At 34.8% G+C, this 16,134-nt stretch overlaps 1 protein-coding gene across 1 annotated transcript; it reads right to left on the reverse strand.

Moving 5' to 3' along the window:
* Positions 1 to 208: 208 nt before the first annotated feature.
* On the reverse strand, positions 209 to 2,141 carry LOC133329131 (glycogen-binding subunit 76A). The gene is made up of 2 exons (XM_061537626.1): positions 1,964 to 2,141; positions 209 to 1,879 (listed from the first exon to the last, which is right to left on the reverse strand). Exons 1-2 carry the CDS (start codon positions 2,129 to 2,131, stop codon positions 209 to 211), a joined length of 1,839 nt encoding a protein of 612 aa, XP_061393610.1. The 5' UTR covers positions 2,132 to 2,141.
* Between the last annotated feature and the right edge of the window lie 13,993 nt (positions 2,142 to 16,134).

Raw genomic sequence — 16,134 nt, forward strand, 5'->3', positions numbered from 1 at the left:
TTTAACCTTTTGATGTTCATTATATCTTTTGCAACTTGCACATGGTTTTCTTTCCATTTGTAAACAAACTCTATTATTTTTTTCCATTACTTCCTTATTTCCCCTTCTTTTTTCCATCTGCTTCTCCTTCTTCATCCTTTGCATCCTATATTTCTTTTAACATATTCTATATACCCATTTAACACCGCTTCATCTCCATCTCTCTCTCTCAATAGAACGAAGTGCACCAGGCATCTCCAGCTACTGGACTCAATATCCCCACCAAATGACTGTTATTCGTGTGATGTGACGGCATTGCCGGCGGTGTTATTGTCGGCGTCGATGTTGGCAAACATTGGAAACAATAATTCGAACCATAATTATTATCCCAATACTGTTGGCCCTTACACTGGAAACGCACGGCAAATTCCAAACGCTGGCCGACATGCAGCGAATTGCCGAACAGCACAAATGAGAATTTATCGGAGAAGCCATCACAGGTGTTTTCTACATAATTTGCCTGTAGATCAGCATAGCTACGCCAATTATCCAGGGTATAACGTATGTGTACGGATTTGTGAAAGTCCAGATTCCGCACACGGACACTGCCGGTAATTGTGTGATTGATGTGATCGGTGACGGCGGCATTCTCCAGCGACACCTGTTTATCCTTGACAATGTCGAGGAAATTGGGTAGGCCACCCGGTTGCTGGAACAGAGGCATCAGAAGTTTATCGGTCTTGGGACCCAACTGTATGGGCGGTTCATTTTCATTGATTTCCAAATCTTCAAAGGCGGACTTGGGTATATTTGGTATTTCATTGAGGAACGTTTTAACATCGGCCAAATCTAGACCGAGGACATCGGCAAAGCGTACAATTTTCTTGCGGCCCGGTGTGCCTGGTGGTGTTTTGCCGGTTTTCAGGGAGGAACAGCGTTTTACTCGTTGTGGTCGACAATCTTCCTCGTCGTCTGTTGTGTCCAAGTGTGAGCTGTTCAAAAGTTGTTTCTGTGTGTCAATGGTCTCACTCTGTGTTTCTGTGCCCTCCGCACTGACCTCTTGGCTCACTGTGGGTTCTTTGGTGTCTTCCGCAGTTGTTTCTTCTTGACAAATTTCGATTTTCAAAACCTCTTCACCATTCTCTGCATGACCATTGACAAGGATGTGCTGCTCTACAGCCTGCTGTTCTGTATTTGACTCTGATGTCTCCTGTACTGCGGTGGTGCTGGTGTCCTTCTCATCTTTTTCATGTTCCGTAACATTCTGTGATTGCTGTTGTAGTTCCTTTAAAATTTCCTCTTGCAGATTTTTATTTTCTTGGACTGTCTGATTTTTCTCAATATCCGGACCTTCACTAGGCAGTGGTTTCGACACATCCTTGTATGAATGTTGGGGTTTTCCTTCCTCGTTGCCGGTTGGAATTTTCAAAGGTTTGGTAAACAGTTCACAGGCATGACCATTACAGACAGGCAAGGCGATTCCATCATTGATGGCTTTGGCCCGGGGGAAGTCCACCTCGTCAGTGCCCTCCTTCTGATGTGGCTGACAGAGATGAGCTTTCTGTTGTTGACTTGATTCACTTTCCGAATTCACATCGAAATACGGACCATCTGAGGAACTATGAGAACTGGCGGCCGAAGCACATGCATATCCTGACTCTGCTGCCGAATTGTGTGGAGTATTTGAAGTCGATTCTATAAGTCTTAAATATTCACATTCATCCACAGGACTGCCGGGACTTTCCAGTTCACAGTCGAAATCGAAAAATGAATCCGACTCATGTCTCAGGGGTTGTAAATCTGTGACTGTTTGGCCACCATCGTGGCCGGATACCCAAGTGTTTTTGGGTTCTCCATTGATAATGGGTTGTTCATCACCAGAGTTTTCGCTGTCGTCAGCCTGTCAATACGAAAAAAACAAACATTATATCGATCATAAATCAATCTATTCGTCAGTTAATCAATCGATGAGTGGGTTCGTTACCTGTGAGCCTAACGTGCGCAACTTTGATGATAAACGGCGTGCAAATGCCTCAGCCCGACCTCTACATGATGACATGCCTAGCGTGGGTATTATCGATATGATACTGCAATTATTGGCGTCGGGCGTTCCACTGTAGTGTTGTAAGGGTAAATCGCCTGGACCGTTCATTTACGTCAAACTTTTTTTAGCAATTTTGTTTTTGGCCGAACTGCAAAGAGAACAAAGAAACTTATTTTAGTATCGTCTTCTGAGAAAATATATATCAGCATTTATTTTATTTTCTTTTGGCAATTTTATGAAATCATTGAAATTGTTGACCGAATTTTTAAAAAATTTTCATTTCATTATATTTAGTATATGACGATGATGAACGTATGATAATATAAATATGCATGTGTGTACTTGTGTGCATATTTAGTATATTAATGATGATAAATGAGACATCATTGTGTGGTACATAATATAGTATATAATTTGTTTTGTTTATAAGAAAACATGGCTATGTTATTTTTTAATGGAAATAATTAAATTTGGTTAATTGAATGTAAGAGAGAGAGAGAAAAAAAAGCGAGAAGCCCTTTGATCGGGATTATTTCATACTATATATTAAATTGATCTCTATCGATCATCAATTAAAATCAATTTGCCAAAATTCATTTATTCTCTTCTCCATATTGAAACCAAAACTCCAAAAATCTCATCTAAAGATAAGGGAACCCGGTTTGATGATTAAGCTTCACTTTTACATGTTTGTACTAAAAATGCATTTAAAATAATATAAAGTCAAAGGTAGACTGTTTGTAGGCAGATAAGGTTCCAAAATAAATGTTCTTGTTTTGTGTCATTGTAACAACTCTATATAATGATAAACTTCCGTTTTATATCGAAATAATTTGGAAAATATATGTGAGAATTTTATAACACCAATGCAGATGTCGGTAACAGTGTCTGAAATAATGAAACAATGGAACGCAAAACTAGGCACAATAGAGTGATTGGAGTAGACAGTAGATAAACATACGGTTGAAAAACTAACAACCACCAAGTGAGGGGAGAGACATCGGACGAAACCAAAACAAAACACAATGAATGGTGGTGGGTTGTTTTATTGGAAGAATACATTTTTTGTGAAAAGAGAGAAATGAAAAAATTAGCGCAAATAGTGGTAAAGTAGAGCGAAGTATGAAATTAATTTTGATGTTAATGAAATGTTTACATTTTTTGAAAAAAATAGTGGCTTTCTTATGATTATAAAAATTTTTACTTGTATTCTAAGCGAGGTACATGTACAATTAGGAAAAAAACAATGACTGAAATTATTCAAATATTCCTTAAAATTTGTTTTCTGTGTATGAATTAAAATTTTCAATATAGGTCCATGTTTTCGTATAGCCCCCTTTCAACGGTACTGTCCCATTTTTGTCATTTTATGAATGTAATCCGCGTTTTCAACCCATCTGGTTTTCTGGAGGTAAAAAAAACATATTTTCAGAAAATTTTCAATGTGCCATATAAAATATGGTCCGGTCATATGTATAGTATCCATATAATGGTAAGAAGTGGTTAAATTTTTGTTCGGTCGGTATATGTCCTCTGTATAACAACCCAGGCTATTTACTAATCACATCGCAGGCTTTTGCAATAGTTTCGTTCCAGAACCTAAAAGAATCTACTAAGTTTTAAAACTTTTTACTCGAAAACCCTTCCTGAACCCACAAAACTGGTAAAACATTGAACCAAATTTAATTCAGTATATGTGCCAGATCAAAGATACAAAGTCTACCCTAGTGACACGAAATTTTTGCATAGATAAAATATAGTCGTCTTCCGTCTTTTGAAACATCCTTTCAGTTTTTTATACCCTCCACCATAGTATGGAGGGTATATTAATTTTGTCATTACGTTTGTAACTCATCGAAATACTCATTTCCGATCCTATAAAGTATATATTCTTGATCAGGGTAAAATTCTAAGACGATCTAGCCATGTCCGTCCGTCTGTCCGTTCGTCCGTCTGTTGTAATCACACTATCTTCTGAAGGAATTGAGATATGGTGCTGAAATTTTGCATAGGGTTGTCTTTTGTCTGCAGGCAGGACCGATCTGCAGGCAGTATCGGTCCCCGATTTGGCATAGCTCCCATATAACAGAACCCCCCAATTTTCGGTATTTTAAGGTTCTTGGGCGCGTTTTTTAACCGAATACGCTGAAATTTGGTACATTGGGTTCTTAATAGGTTCCATATCTCTCCACAAAATATTATGAATAAAGGTCCTATTTTTCGGATAGTCCCAATATAAGGGTACCCCCAATTTTCGGTATTTTGGGGTTTTTAACGCGTTTTTCAACCGAATTTGCTGCAATTTGGTATTTTGTAGTCGCATATGGTAACAAATCTCCCTACTAAAAATTATTAATATTCGCCCCCCTTTTTGGGGTAGTCCCCATCTAACCCCCTTTTATATATTAAAATAGTTATCTGATTTGTTGCGCGTTTTGAGTTTGGTTCTAAGACCTTTTTGTAATCATTTCACCTGCGGAGGATAGAGAGATAAAAAATTGGAACGTAAGCTCGGTAATGCACTATAGCCGCATTTAGATCTAGCCCCTGATTGGAGGTTCCAGAAAGAGTGGACCGATATTCCCCATTTTCGGAATTGAACTAATCATGGAAGAAATAATAAGATGGGCAAAGTTCGGATGAAATTGATCCAAAGAAACATGGGGTCTAGAACCAATATTTCGATGAGGCACATTTTCATCGTGTTAAAGTGTATACACCTTCATTAGCCATAAGGCTGATGGTATAATTATCCTTTAAAAATTTCTAAAATTTTTATTATGGTTTACATAATCGGTTTTTGGAAATGTCGGTATAGGTCCACTTTTTGGTATGTTCCCTATATTTTAATTTATAGTACCTGTCAATATAACTATGGTGGAGGGTATCCAAAGTTCGGCCCGGCCGATGTGGTATATGGGCCATTATATATACAGTTTTTATACACTACACAACTGTGTTGTAAAGGTATTATAGCTTTGTGCGGTCCCAAGAATTTGTCACGCCTCGAAATAGTTGTCCTAGACCCAACTTTTAGTACACCGATTATCATATTTCGGCTAGCCTAATCAATCTAGACAAGTGTGTCCCTCTGTCTATTCTTTATAATTTGTAAGCTCGACACAGTCCACGATTATGGACCAATTTAGAGAGTAAAATGGACCAAAAACTCTATTTTTGTCTGTGTTTTTTCTGGGCTCTCTAAAGGTCGCAATTATGACCCGAACATCACGAAATTTTACAAAGAGAAAAGAGACCTGACCATGGAATAAGCATGAATGTTTTGATGAATCTCGGCCAATATTAATCGGATCAAAAGGACCCAGCGTTGTGTGTCAAAAATGATAACATTTATATTGTATGGCGTATATATTTACTCCTGAAATTATACATGAAGTTCCCGTTATGGTCAAGGACGACGCTGATGATCAAATGATATTTTGTGGATGAAATTCACAAACAACTTTTTGCCTGGTTTTCTAGTCGCCCTAGATGACATTAGAAATTTCCATGGGGAAGGCTTTCTGACCAATTAATTCAAATAACGATCAATATTTACCGGAAAACTTGCATTTTATAGTGTAATTTTGTACTCCGGGAAAGATGCGCAGAGGAGCTGTTGACCTATAATTGATAAACAGATTGCAAATATTGCAAAATATTGCCGAGGTTCGGAATATATATCTGCGGAGACTACGAGCTCTGTGGTAGTTGTTTTGGGTATCATACGGTCGGCCACGTCAGACTATATTGCACTGGTTAAACAGGTGTTTATATGTTTCTAATTTCCATATTCAAGGGGAGCCAATTCTGTTCGCGATTTGAAATTTCGTCAATTTTTAAACAAGCGGCAAATGAAAGTGCATTATATTGAAGACTTGTGACTTTGTATATATGTATTTGAAGACTTAAAGAATGAGAAAATTAATTGGCACAATTGCGCTGTGTTGTTTTTGTAATTAAAGAAAAATCCTTCTTTTCGACAGCGGGTATGATTTCCGACCACTGGAACAACCGAATCCATAAGTTCCAGCGGCATTCTGGTTCTGGTGTAAAAAAAAACTTAACAAAATGGCGGACCTATTTTTTTTGATTGATTTTTGGAAAATTTCCTATTTTTGACCACAAAGCTAGTTAACAGATATGAAGGGTCTTGGCCGATTACATTTATCCCTGTTCATACGATAGATATAAACGTACTGAATTTGTTATAGTTTAAAATGGATTGCATTATTAGTTTTGGAGTTATCGTGCCCGCCATTCGTAAAAAACTATTTGATTGAAAAACACTCCGGCCGTTGCTTGGTACTTTTCTTCCCGAGTAATTGTTACTTGAAATCACTTGAAATTTAAAAGTGAAATTTTGTAAATAAAGTAGATACGAAAAAATAAATAAATAACCAGTAAGGAAAGTAGTAAAGTCGGACGGGGCCGACTATATGATACCCTTCACCACTATGGGTATATTAAACAGGACTATTAGCATGAAATTGGATGAAATAAAATATGTGATATTTATCTAAATGTTAATCTACGTAGATCTATCCATAAAGTATGTAAATCGACTTCAAACAAATATAAATGGGTCATCCGTTGGGCTATGTCTGTACTTCTAGAAAACGCAACTACATAATTCTATGCTCAATTTTGTACGTTGTGCAAAATTTGATGTCAAACTGACTAACATGAGGAGTTTGATGACCAATTTACTTGAACTCGGGCGAAAATATATATGGAAGCTCTATCCAAATATTAAGCGATTTCAAACAAACTAGTGACAGGATAGGTTATACTAATTTCAGAACGTTTTGTTCCTATTGGTTCTTGGTGCGTCAATTACTTAAAATCAATCTATAATAAAAGGGAGCTATATCTAAATCTGGACCGATTTTCACGAAACAACGCAGACATCACTCTAGGCTCAATTCAGTACGTTATGCCAAATTTTGTGCAAAACGAAAGATATATAGGGACTTTGGTGCAACATTTACATGAAATCGGAAGAAACTATATGTGGGAGCTATATAGAAATCTGGACTGATTTTCTCGAAACTTGGCAGACATCATTCTAGACTCAATTCAGTACGTTATGCCAAATTTCGTGCAAATCGAAGTATATATAGGGACTTTGGTGCACCATTTACATGAAATCGGACGAAACTATATATGGGAGCTATATGTAAATCTTGACCTATTTTCACGAAACTTGGCAGACATCATTCTAGGCCTAAATGATTAGGCTGTACCAAATTTCGTGCAAATCAAAAGATATATAGGGACTTTGGGGCACCATTTACATGAAATCGGACGAAACTATATATGGAAGATATATCTAAATCAGGACCGATTTTGATGAAACTTGGCAGACATCATTCTGGGCTCAATTAAGTACGTTATGCCAAATTTCGTGCAAATCGAAGGATATATACGGACTTTGGTGCACCATTTACATGTAATCGGACGAAGCTATATATGGGAGCTATATCTAAATCTGGACCGATTTTGTCGAAACTTGGCAGACATCATTCTAGCCTCAGTTCAGTACGTTATACCAAATTTCGTGGAAATCGAAAGATATATAAGAACATTAGGGCACCATTTACATGAAATCAGACGAAACTATATATGGGAGCTATATCTAAATCTGGACCGATTTTCTCGAAACTTGGCAGACATCATTCTGGGCTCAATTAAGTACGTTATGCCAAATTTCGTGCAAATCGAAGGATATATAGGGGCTTTGGTGCACCATTTACATGTAATCGGACGAAGCTATATATGGGAGCTATATCTAAATCTGGACCGATTTTCACGAAACTTGGCAGACGTCATACTAGGCTCAATTCAGTACGTTATACCAAATTTCGTGCAAATCGAAAGATATATAAGAACATTAGGGCACCATTTACATGAAATCGGACGAAACTATATATGGGAGCTATATCTAAATCTGGACCGATTTTCACGAAAATTGGCAGATATCACTCTAGGCTTAATTCAGTACGTTATGCCAAATTTCGTGCAAATCAAAAGATATATAGGGACTTTGGGGCACCATTTATATGAAATCGGACGAAACTATATATGGGAGCTATATCTAAATCTGGACCGATTTTCACGAAACTTGGCAGACAACACTCTAGGCTTAATTCAGTACGTTATGCCAAATTTCGTGCAAATAAAAAGATATATCTGGACTTTGGGGCACCAGATATATCTAAATCTGGACCGATTTTCACGAAAATTGGCAGACATCATTATAGGCCTAAATGATTAGCCTGTACCAAATTTCGTGTAAATCGAAAGATATATAGGGACCGTTTACATTAAATCGGTTAAATATATATATGGGAGCTATATCTAAATCTGAACCGATTTTTCCCAATTTCAATAGGGTTCGTCCTTGGGCCGAATAAGTGACCTATGCCAAATTTCATCCAATTCGGATCATAAATGCGACCTGTACTTTGTTTACAATTTAACATGGACAGACAGACAGACGGACGGACGGACATGCATAAATCGACTTAGAAAGTGATTCTATGCATATTCTCAAAAGGAACCATGGGTCTATCTCAATTATTTTTGCCTGTTACAAACATATGCACAAAGACATAATACCCTGTACCACAGCGTGGTGAAGGGTATAAAAATTATATAAATATAAATAAATTAAACAAAATTGTTTGCAACCGATAATAGGAGGTATCCTTAAACCCGCACATAAACAAGTAATCGTTTTTTTACCTCATCCTATCATAGTTTAGAATTAGAGAAAAAAAACAAAACAAATAACAAAAGAGAACCACATGGTAAAGTGAATAATTCGTTAAAAATTAATTTGTGGCAAAAAATTCCCCCTTTAGAAAATCTGGGGCAAAATGTTTTTTTTTATTTATTTTTCTACAAATCCGAACAGGTAATATTACTGCAATGAATAAAAAATCGATGGAAACCACTGCATACAGAAGGATATATTGGAATTATTCAGCCTTAGTTTTCTCGTTCTGCGAACACACTCCATATCATATGTTAAGGGTAAGCTTTTGTTGGTGAGATTTGTGAAAACTAAACTGTCGAAGATCCCTTTCTGCTCTTTCTATAGGTATCTAATGGCAAAATGGTATACCGCTCACATAATAAATGGATTTTTTAGAATCAACACCTCTGTTGAATTCTAACTTCTGCTTTAAGGTCTTAAAGTGTGAATGACACACCAAATGTAATTTGCTCACAAACACACTCAATAAATCCACCAGCAGCAAAACAGGTATTAAAAGTGCTCCATACAGCTATTTATATTATACATTCAAGTATTCAATTAAGATAGTGCTATCGCCTCATCCCATGGATAGCACTATGAAAAAAAAAAAATTAAACAAATTTACCTTTTATTTTAATATAAAATTAAGTCGGCAATTTAAATAATAATAAAAACTAATATCACAAAAAACCACAACCTTCAGTACTTATGAACGCCAGCGAACTAAACCAATTGATCTATTCAGATGGCAAAATATAGATCTTCACAAAAAAGTAAAAAACAAACGTGTCTGTGTAAAAAGTGGGCAGGTCTTGTAAAAAACAAAAAATCACGTGCTCATTACCGCAATATAGTCACACCCCTTTATTTTGCCATACAACAAAAAAATACTTTTGTAAATAAGAGGATATCTAATATAGAATTACATTTAACAAAATAAGACTAAAATGTGGTGGTCTATATGTTTGTGCAACAAACATACATATAGCAAAAAAAAATGATAAGTAATAAGATTATATACAATAAAAAAATGAGATTTAGATTTTAAGAAATATAATCATGTTAAATATATAATTAAATAATTAAAAAATCGGGTTCAAAATGTTGCCACTGTAGTCGTAAATTAGATCAATAAAAATTATAACATAAAATAAAAACAAATAAATCTAAAACTTATAGCCTAGACAGACGACAGCCTTAATTTGCATTAACAGCCTTAATTCAAATTAATTTGTACATTATCCTCATTTTTATGTGTTGTTAATGCACAAAATCAAACTGAATTTATACTGAATTAAGCAATTTCAATATGGCAATGCTGTAGAAAATAAATTGATTGTTGTCAAATTTGTTTACGTTTAGGAAAATAAAAATTAGAAATAAAGGCAAAATTCAACATTTCTTCAAATTTGGACCTGTTTTATCTTTATTATAGCTGTTAGTTTTCCTTACTGTCATGTATCAATTTCAAAAAGATGTAATCCTAAAAAATATTGTAAACAAATGTCAATATTTTCTTCCTACACACAGACAAACAATCGTTTTGAAAGAAAAAACTGGTTCATAAATGCAGAAACTCTCGTCTGTCAGGGGTAAATTTTAATTCAAATTAAGAACTTTTTAATGCAAATTAAGGCTGTCGTCTGTCTATGGTATTAGTGTCTGTTCCCAGTAAAACTTTTCAATTTTTTTAACAGGAAAATGTTCTATTTCGATAAATATTAGATGTTCTGGAACAGAACTTTATTTATAGTTAATGTCGTATTAAAATGTTTTAATTTGTCATAAAATTTCAACCACACGATTTTCTAGAACGGGTGTCAATAAACATTCACACATTGTAGCCGACAGTTTGTTGTACACGTTTCACTTCTACCCCCCAGTATTTACTAATTTATTGCTTGTCTATTCATTATTTCGCCTTAATTGCCAATATTATATAAAATAAAATGAAATAAAAATATTTCAAAATTTCATCAGTGAAATCATTCATACAAACAACAGCAATGGCAGCAAAAATTAAAAAAAAGACAATCCCAAAATGCAGATGCATCAACGTCATACTAAAATAAAAACACATATACAAGCTAAAGAATAGAGAACAAGAGATACGAAAATTCGACCAGATGTAGAATATAACATGTAAAATAAATAATCCAATGGCACACAAACAAAGATATAGGTTATATATTAAGTAAAACACAGTATGTAGTCGATTTATGGGTTCAATTAGAAGTGAGTCTACAAAAACGGTGACATTGTAAACGATTTCGATTCTAGGTGCTTATTCATAATATATTTTAGTGCATATTTCACCAATTTTGGTTTTAGAAAACTGTCCAATCTAGGCGTTAGCCTGAAAGTATGCAATAAATGATAAAATTATTACTGTTCTTCGCCAGAGAAACCCCTTTTTAATAGAGAAATAATATACTTTTGTGGTCCACCGTTGAAATACAAATTGTCCACATTTATTTTTTGATTGATTTGAAATACAAATTGTTCACATTTATTTTTTGATTGATTTGATCGATTTAGTTGGAATATTTAAGATTGAGCTTTGCACACACAGTGACAATGTGTGTGCTCTATCTCCCAGGATATTTGCTATTGAAAATGGCCTATTGAAATTTGGGTTATAATTTGGTAGCAAATCTTCCTACCAAAATTGGTAAATATTAGTATTGCCCTAAATATAACGATACCTTCCGAATTTCGCTATTTTGAACTTTCATTGGACAGAACGAATTGTATAATTGGCCTAAGATCCGCCTATTATTATGTATTCTTAGATTTTTGGGAAAGTTTTTCAACCGAATCGACTATAATATGATCAATGAGTGCAAATCTTTCTACCAAAAATTAAAATTATTCGAAGACTTTCCCGATTTTTCAGTTCGGGTTTTCACTGAAAGTAGTCGATTTCCATAAAAAAAATTCCTAGGACCGACAGATTGCTAATTTTCTAGCAAAGCTAGATATCTAATCCTTCTAATTGCGTTGGAATTTTGAGATTAGGATGTTGCCGTCGACAAAAAGGATCTTTGTTTAATTACAAAAAAAAAAAAAAAAAACACCAAAAATAAACAACAAAATTTGGTCAATTTATTTTCTTCTTCTTTACGTCTTCAAATACAAAGTTACAAGTCTTTAACATAATGTATCCTCATTTGACAGCCTATTGAATCGCGTCGAAATTTAACATAGAGGATAGGTGGTATTCCCGTAAGAAATCCAAATAGACCAAACTCAAAGACGTTTTTTCTTGTTATTTCTTATAATTTACAATGTAGGAAATCCGAAGAACACAGTCGATTATAAATCGATAGCTACGAAATATAACATACCAAACCAACTTTTTTATAAAACCCAATTTCTCGCCGATCTATGGACCGAAATTGTGCTTCGACAATATGATACCCTACACAACTACCACTGAGTTCTAAGTTTGTGCGGATCTATATTCTGAGCCTGCAAAATATTTCGCGATAATTGTACTCTCTTGACCGATTAGAAATCAACAGCACATCTGTGGCATGTCTTATCATGTTTTCCGGAACAATAAATTAGTCCATAAGATTTAAATTTGGTTATTAAAAAAGGGTTTCGTACATTTGACCCGCTAAATATTCAACCTTCACTATAACGGCAGCCATTCGATTTGTTTGGCCAGATCCCTTTCTATGTTATGTTCGGCTTATAATTGCTGCATACCCTTATCAATACTAACACACATGCAAAATTTAAAGATTTTAGTTTCAGCATGTGGTCTGAGCGTTTATTATAGGGCATGAATATCAATCATTTTGGTACGTTCTGTACTAGTGCAAAGAAAAAAAACATCTCATAAAACTAATGATAAAATTTTTGGTCGAACCTTCAATAAATTGGTATTGACCTTGAGAAAGATCGGAAAATATTTCGAAATAATTTTATATAACGTAGCGACGTTTATAAAAAAATTGGACTTAAACCATTTTCAAAATAAATGACTCATTTGACAAATATCAATATTTTCAGATTTCTACTTTGTTTTTATTTGTATCGTCGTTGGTCGAATAAAATTTACAGTGGCACATAAAATAAGCCCATACTGTAATAAAAACTAAGTAAAAAAAAAAAAAATGTTTATTCAAAGTGCCTTTCTAATAGTTTGGATGCCAGCCATATAAAACGAAAGGCGACGACAATGAAAAAATACAACTAAAAGACAAAAAAAAAACGAATAAATAAATCAAAATATTTATTTGCAAACAAAACACACAATAATATGCCCCTTACTCTGGCTACTGTCTTTTTAAGCAAGTGTAAGTTATTTTTAGATAAAACAATAAATAAAAATAAAAATTAATTTTAAAAAATAAAAACACACTCAAGACAAATAAATAAAAAATATTTTGTTGTTTATTTTTGTTTTGAAAAAACGCGACTTTTGTCGCGTATTGTGCAGCATTCAAATTAACCAAACGAATAAAAAACACACACAGTCACATCTTGTGCACCCACACATCTGCAACGTGTGGCTATTAGCACAGTTTTTTTATTGGTGGGTGGTTGAATGAATGTGGGGTTTTTGGGAAGAGAAATGTCACACATTTGTTTCTTTTTTTATTTTTATCATCTGGCCATTTGCAAAGATCACCAGATCAGCAGAGGAATTTGCATTACGCGCAACAAACTCGTGATGCAAATCGAGCAACAAATCGTCGACAGTGGAATTCTACACAAACTGATTTCTGGTTTAAAACGGAAGTTTGTTGCGATTTCCTCCTACACACAGAAAAATGTAGAGAAAAAAGGACGTGCGCCAAACAGATGTTGTAACACACACACTATACATACAACAAATTGTTGTTGTTTTAGGCCGTTGTGATTAATTTTATTATTTTTCATATCCCATTTGTTATTTCCTTACATTGTTGCCAAGTATTTCGTTTTTTTTTCTAACCCAACAGAAATTAACCCCTTATCTTAATCAGGTTCAAGGCCAAATCATATAATTAGCCAATTTGGTGTATTTCTTAATCGTTCAGTAGTTGCCAGAACTATTGTTGTTCCGCTGAGTAGTAGTTGTTGTTAGGTAAATAATTTCTTTTTGTCGAAATTCAATTGAGGGATTGCGATTTTTTGTCGTTTGCAGATCCCTGTTCATCGCCAGATGTCTTTTTACAATTTGGTTTATCTCAAAATTTGTATTTCATGATTTGTTTTCAGTTTTTTTGTGTGTGTTCAGTTTTTTAGTTAAATGAAATGTAGTATGACAATTTTGAAATGCCAATGTTGTCGTCACGTAGGTGAAATATGTATATATGTAACAAGTCTAATATACAGATGGCGCTAGTTCTTTTGCAGACCGCACGACACTTTACAATTTCAGGCCCCACAAATCACTGAATCGAATACTAGGTATTATATGTATATGAGATTTATATCTGAAACTATACCTATTTCAATCAAAATGCATCATGACAAACACCATCGTTATAGAATTTTTATTACAAATGCATCAATATGAAATCTGAAAGCAAAAATCTACACACAAAGTGATTTGAGGTTGATCTAAAAAAGTAGTTAATTATTCTTTTAGCATGGTTTAGTGTAAAAATATTATATATTATATAATAAATATTATATAATATATTATATATAATATAGATGTGGCACCATTAAAAGTACCCCACCATTCCATCCCTGTTCCCCCTTTCACAATTTCAAACCAGTAAGGAAAGTAGTAAAATTGGACTGGCCCGATTGGATTGTACATATGTATCCTACCAATTTCATGTCAATGTTCTCTTCGCCAAATTTAATTTCAATCGGTCAGAGTAAGAGTAAGAATCGTTCGCGTGCAATGGGACAAATTTATGGAAATCGATTTATAGCAAACTTGATACACGCTACGTAGTATGCCGCACTGTTAAAAATATGGTACGCTGTGTAAAATTTCATGTCAATCCGACAAACATTAGGAATTTGGTGCACCATTTACCTAAAATCGGCCCATATCTAAGTCTAAACCGATATTCTCGGAACTTAACACACATCATTCTAGACTTATTTAAGTACGCCATGCCAAATTTCATGAAAATCGAAGGATATTTGGGGACTTTGGTGCACTATTTACAAATAATCGGACAAAAATATATACGGGAGCTATAACTAAATCTGAACCGATTTTCACGAAACTTAGCACACATCATTCTAGACCTAATGTAGTACCCTATGCCAAATTTCGCGCAAATCGAAAATTATATGGGGGCTTTGGTGGCCCATTTTCCTTAAATCGGACGAAACTATATATGTGAGCTATATTTAAATCTGACCCGATTTTCTCGAAAGTTAACAAACATCATTCCAGGCTTAGATCAGTACGACATGCCAAATTTCGTGCAAATCGAAAGATATACAGGGACCTTCGTGTACCATTTACCTAAAATCGGGCCAAACTATATATGGGAGCTATAACTAAATCTGATCCGATTTTCACGAAACTTAGAACTAGACTTAATTCAGTACGCTATTCCAAATTTCGTGCAAATCGAAAGATATATAGGGACTTTGGTGCCTATATCGGATGAAAATATATATGGGAGCTATATCTAAATCTGAACCGATTTTAACCACTTTCTATAGGGTTCGTCCTTGTGCCAAATTTCATCGAAATCGGATCATAAATGCGATCTGTACTTTGTTTACAATTTAACATCTACAGACGGACGAACGGACATGCATAAATCGACTCAGAAAGTGATTCTATGCATATTCTGGAAAGGAACCATGTGTCTATCTCGTTTCCTTTTGCCTGTTACAAACATATGCACAAAGATTTAATACCCTGTACCACAGTGTGGTGACCTGAAGGACCTCTAATAAAGTTCTTACAAATCAAGTGTATATTCGGATTAAAACTTCAAAGCCTTTTTTTTAGCAAGACTATAAATCAGCCCCCAACATAAAAAATTCTGGAACATAGAATGTTTGCAACTACACCTCGCCGGTGTATTGCGGTAGTAATGTTTCTGTCTTTCCTTGCCGACCTCAGACTTTATGTCAGGCGAAACTATTTATATTTTCTATAGGTCCCACGAAGGCAATCGAGGTAGTATGTTCGATCCGAGCTACGACATTGTGACGGGCGAAGTTGTAGGATCAATGACATTTAGGTTTTGGGGTAGTCCCCATATAACTTTACCTCCAAATTTGCTCTATTTTAAGATTTTGGCACTCGTCTTTTAACCGAATTTGCTGGAATTTAGTATTTTGTGTTCTCAGTGGGTAAAAATATCACGACTAATATATATAAACTTTTTCGGGTAGCCTCATATAACGCTACTCCTTACATTTGGTA

The sequence above is a fragment of the Musca vetustissima genome, unplaced genomic scaffold, assembly GCF_032173495.1.
Source record: "Musca vetustissima isolate MV318-11 ecotype Yass unplaced genomic scaffold, APGP_CSIRO_Mvet_v1 utg7330, whole genome shotgun sequence".
NCBI classification, from domain to species: Eukaryota; Metazoa; Arthropoda; class Insecta; order Diptera; family Muscidae; genus Musca; species Musca vetustissima.

Excerpts from the sequence above, each read along its gene's own strand:
- LOC133329131 (XM_061537626.1), bottom strand. The coding sequence starts at position 2,131 with ATGAACGGTCCAGGCGATTTACCCTTACAACACTACAGTGGAACGCCC. Across the intron at positions 1,880-1,963 it reads TGCGCACGTTAGGCTCACAG|GCTGACGACAGCGAAAACTC; the intron begins GTAACGAACCCA and ends TCGTATTGACAG.